At 33.4% G+C, this 5,954-nt stretch overlaps 1 protein-coding gene across 1 annotated transcript; it reads right to left on the bottom strand.

The window, feature by feature from the left end:
* Positions 1 to 801: 801 nt before the first annotated feature.
* On the bottom strand, positions 802 to 3,053 carry LOC130974337 (transcription factor TCP8). Its single transcript, XM_057899180.1, has 2 exons — positions 1,206 to 3,053; positions 802 to 1,111 (listed from the first exon to the last, which is right to left on the bottom strand). The coding sequence occupies exon 1, from the start codon at positions 2,711 to 2,713 to the stop codon at positions 1,223 to 1,225; it is 1,491 nt and encodes a 496-aa protein (XP_057755163.1). The 5' UTR covers positions 2,714 to 3,053; the 3' UTR covers positions 802 to 1,111; positions 1,206 to 1,222.
* Between the last annotated feature and the right edge of the window lie 2,901 nt (positions 3,054 to 5,954).

Genomic DNA, 5,954 nt, shown 5'->3' with positions numbered 1-5,954 from the left:
GAATGATTGGGCAATGAAATTGACTGTTCAAGTCAACACCAAAGTCATTATCCTTGCCGCCTTGGCTTATACACAACGTTACCGTCCTTTACTTGAAATTACAATTACTATTGATTTTCTTCCTTTTCTTTTTGTCTTTTATTGCCCATCACAATTCAATACTTCACTACCTATTTTCAAATTCCTTTTGACTTATCTTCCCATTAATATTATTATTATGATTTTGTTAATTATACGTATGGAGAAAAGTGTAAAATATATATGGCCAATATAACATCAAACACGAGATATTTCAACTCACAAGAATAATCCATTTATATACTATAGTGTTGTCAATCATGCTAAATATACACATAATCAATGAATATGATAGGTATTATAAAGTAATAATTGACTATCGTTGCTCAATAATGTTTCATTTTAAAAATTATTGGGATCGCGTACATACATACTTTTTTTTCTGATAAATCATGTCTCATCTTAAATCGTTAGCTGTGAAACATAAAAATATCGAATGAATACAAAGGTGAAAAAATATATAATTGAAACATATGTACGTAACATATAAACAATGTTTAATTTTATTAAGAAGAAAAAAGAAATGCATATTGTATATAAAATTATAAATAATTTTGGTCTCTCTCACTCCTTACCTGGCAATGATCCCAATTTGGCTAGCTAGTTGGATATTATAATCAATCATTCAAGTGTCGAAACTATTTGAATTTGTTTAATAATATACTAAAATAATTGTAGATAAATTAAAAGATGAAAGAAATAAAATAACTGAAGCAGCAGCAGCAAGAGGGGTATTAGCTATTGAAAATTTTCATTTAAATCCTTTTTTTTTGGAGTTTTAATTAAGGCTATTTTTCATACATAAGTGAAAATAAATACAAGACAATAAAAAAGAGAAATTTGTTCCTCCTATACATAAACACTCGTCCCTTTGGACCAAAATCAAAGTGTAAATGGCAATAGGAAAGTAAAAGTAGTATGAAATGAAGTTACAGAAAAATCAACATAAAGAGAAGAAGAATTAACTAAAAAGCACAGTATCATCTGAGGAGGCAGTAGCAGCAGAATTTTCAAAGAACTCATCATCATGGATCTACAAAAAATTATAAAGGCATAATAAGTATAAAACTGTATGTGTATTGCAATGAAATGGATGGGAATGAATTTATGCAGAGATTAGTAATTACTATGAGTGGCCGGGGAGTCATTGGGAGCTGTTAGGACCATCTTCCCCGCTGTCTGCAGCCTGAGGAGGAGGAGGAGGAGGCTGATGTTGATGATGATGATGATGAGAAGAAGAAGAATTGATGTTCATATTCATGTTCATGTTCAAACCAGCTCTTGTGTAAGCATTCAAAGCTGCCAGCATTCCCAAGTTGGATTCTGACATGGTCAATCCAAGATGCTGAGACGGCGGTTGTTGCTGTTGCTGCGCCGCCGGCATTACCATTGAACCCAACTGAAGCCCACCGCGTCCCTCTTGCTGGAATTCAACGCCGCCACTGGGGGAAAGGTTGAACCTCGGCATCAAGTGTAGTGGGCCTTGCAACGTGTTGTTACCACCGCCGCCGCCGCCGCCACCGCCACCCTGATGAGCAAACGGCCACATCTGCGCCTCCGAGGCTGCAGCACCGGTGGCTACACCACCTGCACCTCCAGCAGTCACTGGAAGCATCCAGATTGTGCTGCCTGGTGCACCGGCGGTGGTGGGTGCCGGCGCTACCGCCCACATGGCAGTGGCAGGTACCAAATTGGATTGGCGAAGAAGTCCATGTCCAGAAGAACCACCACCACCACCACCACCTCCTCCTCCTTCTGGTTGAGGTTGCTGTTGTTGCAGCTGCATTTGTAGGTTGGTTTTGAACGGCTTTGGCGAAGATCCATCGGCAGCAGCTGCACCTGCACCACCACTTTCATTGTTCTGCGATTCCGACGGATGATTGCTCTCATCTTTGAAGAGGTCTTCTCTGAAGCGTTTCCTCATATAGTTATCGCTGGAGTCGGCGGCGCCGCCGGGAAGCGCTTCTGCGATTTGGTCAGCAGTCATAAGGTGCTGGTGCTGCGCGTGGTGAGGGTGAAACCCTAGCAACGCCGTGTGCTGGTGAAACGCTTCCTCGTAAGAAGGATGGTGGTGAGCGAGTGCCAACGCTGCAGCGTGGAAAGTGTGAGGTGCGGACTTGGACGGCGGAGCGGAGAGCGTGGAGCCGCTGCTTCTTAGAGAGACGTTGAGGGTGGAGAAATTAGCGGGGATGGTGCCGGTGCCGGTGGCGGCGATGATAGCAGGCTCAGCCTGCTGGAGAAGCCACTCGATGGTCTCTCCGTCTGACTTGTGTCCCAATTCTCTGGTCAACTGGAAAACCCTAGCGGCGCATGTGGCGGGCATTCGGATTCTGCGGCCTCGACCGTCGACCTTTGTATGCCTGTCCTTGGTGGACCTCTTGGGTGCAGTCTGGAGCTGGTTGTCGTCAGATCTGGTGGCGATGGCGAGGTTGGCGTCGATGGTAGTGGAAGAAGAAGTTGAATTGGATGAAGAAGAAGACGAGGAAGATGAAGAAGACATGGACCCCCCCATGATGAAGGGCCTTCCGGTGGCGGTGGTGGCTCCATCAAAGGGGACCACAAGGCTGCTGTTATTGTTGTTGTTGTTGCCGCTCTGCTGCTTCTTCTTCTTGTTTTGCAAATCTGATACTTCCATTTACCCCTCTTTCTCTCTCTCTGTCTTTTTTTTTTTTTTTTCCTTCTCTGATTATTCTATCTTCGTATTCTTCATCAACCTCAACCCATCTTCAAGCTTAGGACTAAGGAGGAAGGGAAAACAAGGCCACTCGTGGGGTCTCGTAAAAGTTTAATTCTTCTTCAGTCTTCACACACCACAACACAAAAGGCATCTAATGCACCACCACAAGTCAAATGACAAAACTGCCCTTCCATATATTTTATTCAACGACTGCATCACCTACTAAAGTTTCCTATGCATGTATGTACAAACCCCTCTTCCCTCGCAAATTGCTGTCTAAACAAAAGGAGACCGTCAATTTTTGCACCAACCACTCCCACTAACTAATTCAAATCCTCTTATTATCATCAACATTCACTGCCACACCAGCTGCTTTATGTATCATAATTCATATCGTTGAAAAATAAAAATAAATCGAAGAAAATTTCAGAGAAGATCAAATATAACACGATTTTAGTCAACTTAGCATCGATTCGAATTTAATAAATTATCAAATCTGTCCTTAAAAAAAATTTAAAATTAAGAATGAGATTTGAATCTAAAATTTATAGGTGAGAATAGATAGACTATCACATTTTATATTATAAATATTTTAATATTATTTTATAACTTTTTAAAAAAAAATTAAAACTATTAAAAAATACATATTTTTAACCCTTCTAATAAAGTATTACATTTTTAAATATTACGTGCTAATGTTTTTTTTTTCTACATTTATTCAGATTCATTTTAAAGCAACGTGAAAATCACGTGCTGCATGCATGTTAAGACCGCCATTGACTCATCAGAATGTTCGGACTTCGGATTGAGAGTATATATTAAAAATTCCAAGAAATCCATCCATACATCTCATTTAGATGTTCATAGATTTGAGGAACGTAAATATATATATATATATATATATATATATATATATATATATATATATATATATATATTCATGTTAAGCATTCCTTTATATATTTATATATTTATAATTCAACTCTGCTAAAAAGAGAAGAAAACAAAAATGGGAACAAGGCCTTTTTGCTTACTAAAACTAAGGTGTGTATGTAAACAAATATTTATTTCTTCCTTAATTGATTTTTTTTATTATTATTAATGTTAGGAAAGGTTGAATTTCATTTTTCAGTCTTTGCACGAGTTATATGGTGGAGAATTGAAGATCTGCACCCTCTGCATTTCTTGGTTGCATTAGTGTACAATTTTGTCTGTCATCATCACTATATATTAATGTTGAGTTGTTGACCATACCTGGAAGAGTAGATATGTATCTATTATTTTTTCTTTCTTTGTATCTGTAGCCATTACTCATTATTATATTCATCTATATTAAAAATATTTATATAAAAAAATTATAGGTAAATAATTCTTAATCAATTAATTTTAAATAATTATTATTTAATAATAATTAATTAATATAAAATATAATTTAAAAATATTTATTAATTTGTTGTGAGTTAAACTTTATTTATTACTTAATAGAATTGATTTATAAATACCACTTTAATAAAGATATTAAAAATATTTTTTTTAATGTTTATATGTATCATGTTATTATTAGACATCTTTATTAAATTGGTTAATAATTTATTTTTTAATAAATTAAAACAAAATCAGTTTATTATAGCAATAATAATAAACCCAATTATCTGCATTATAATTATTAGACCCAATTTAATCCGATCGAATTACACAATTTAAATCAAATATCCTTAAATTTGTTGATAAAAAGATAAATATATTTCTGACTTTTTATTTTGTAGATATTTGAGTTCCTAAAAATTTAAAAATACAATTAGATTCTTAACAAAAAAATTGAGTTTATCATTATTGTTATAAAAAAATTAATTTTATTCTAATTTATTAAGAAATTTAAAAATAACCAACTCATTAATATATTCAATAATAATGTAACACATAAGCGTTTTTATAAAAACACCTTACATATCTTTATGGAAGCATTCTCTTAATTTATATATTATTTTTATTTTTATAAAAAAAAATAAAAAGTCTGATCAGCCAACTCAGAAAACAAAAAAAAAATTGAAACCAGCCAAGAGATCCAATCTGGACCCACTTGCTTTATTATATTATTTCAGTTTGAACAGATAATCATCATCCATCAGATATAATTAAACATACTAATTAAGTACTAACCACACAAACCCAACCTTCATCTTTATCTCTAACCTGTTAACAATATTAAATTCCACAAATCAATCGCCATTATCATGTAGATCACGATTATAAAAACACATAAACTAATGAACCAATAATCACTGTTCCACTATGCTGATGAAGGATCATAAAAGTAATTCAACCTGTAACAAAGATAGAGAAATTATGTTATTTAAGTTATATTTTATTGACTTAAATTTTTAATATTTATTTAAACAATTTAGTTACTTATTATAACTTTTGTTTAAATAGAATTTACATTCTATATTTCATAATAATAAATCTCCTCATGACTTACTATTAGACTAATAAAATAAATAAGGTTTTGGAATTTCTTTATAATGAATTTATAAGTTTTTGAAGCTAGAAAAATGTATTAGTTAAGCTTCTAAATAACTATAGCGATATATTCATAGCTCACGTTTTATATTGATGGACATGTTTCATCTTTCTGTCAAACTTTATAAATTTAATAATATAACTTTTTAAAAATGTAAAAATTTTATTTAAAAGAAAAAAGACTTTTCATATTTCTCTTACTATTATTATTTGGTAGATTATACTGCTCAGTGTGAATTTTACTGTAGTGCCTGCCAAGTAATAAGGACAGGCACAGTAAAAATTACTATGCATGTCTCATCCCCTCTTTGTTTGGTTCTTCCTCATAATAAATAAGGGAAGGATTCTTGAAAGAGACTTTCCCATTTTCATTTTCCTTTTTTATTTTGAAAAAAAAAAACAAAAAATCCTGTCTCTTAATCTGTTTTTAGTTGCTACAATAGAAAACAAGTTCCAACTAATTAAAAAATGATGTATTATTGTGGCTCATTTTTTTGATATGAGAAATATATGTGTGTTGTGCGTTGTGGTAAATATGGGTACTAGACATGGATGTGAGACAATTTTTTTTTGAAATAAGAAATGAAAAAATCGGATTATCTGATCTTGTAAAAAAAATTAAGCCCATTAATCGGACTATCAAATTAGTATAAAAAAAAAAAAATAATTTCGGCAAAGG

The sequence above is a fragment of the Arachis stenosperma genome, chromosome 4 (assembly GCF_014773155.1).
Source record: "Arachis stenosperma cultivar V10309 chromosome 4, arast.V10309.gnm1.PFL2, whole genome shotgun sequence".
NCBI classification, from domain to species: domain Eukaryota; kingdom Viridiplantae; phylum Streptophyta; class Magnoliopsida; order Fabales; family Fabaceae; genus Arachis; species Arachis stenosperma.
This window is presented reverse-complemented; position numbering and strand designations above follow the sequence as displayed.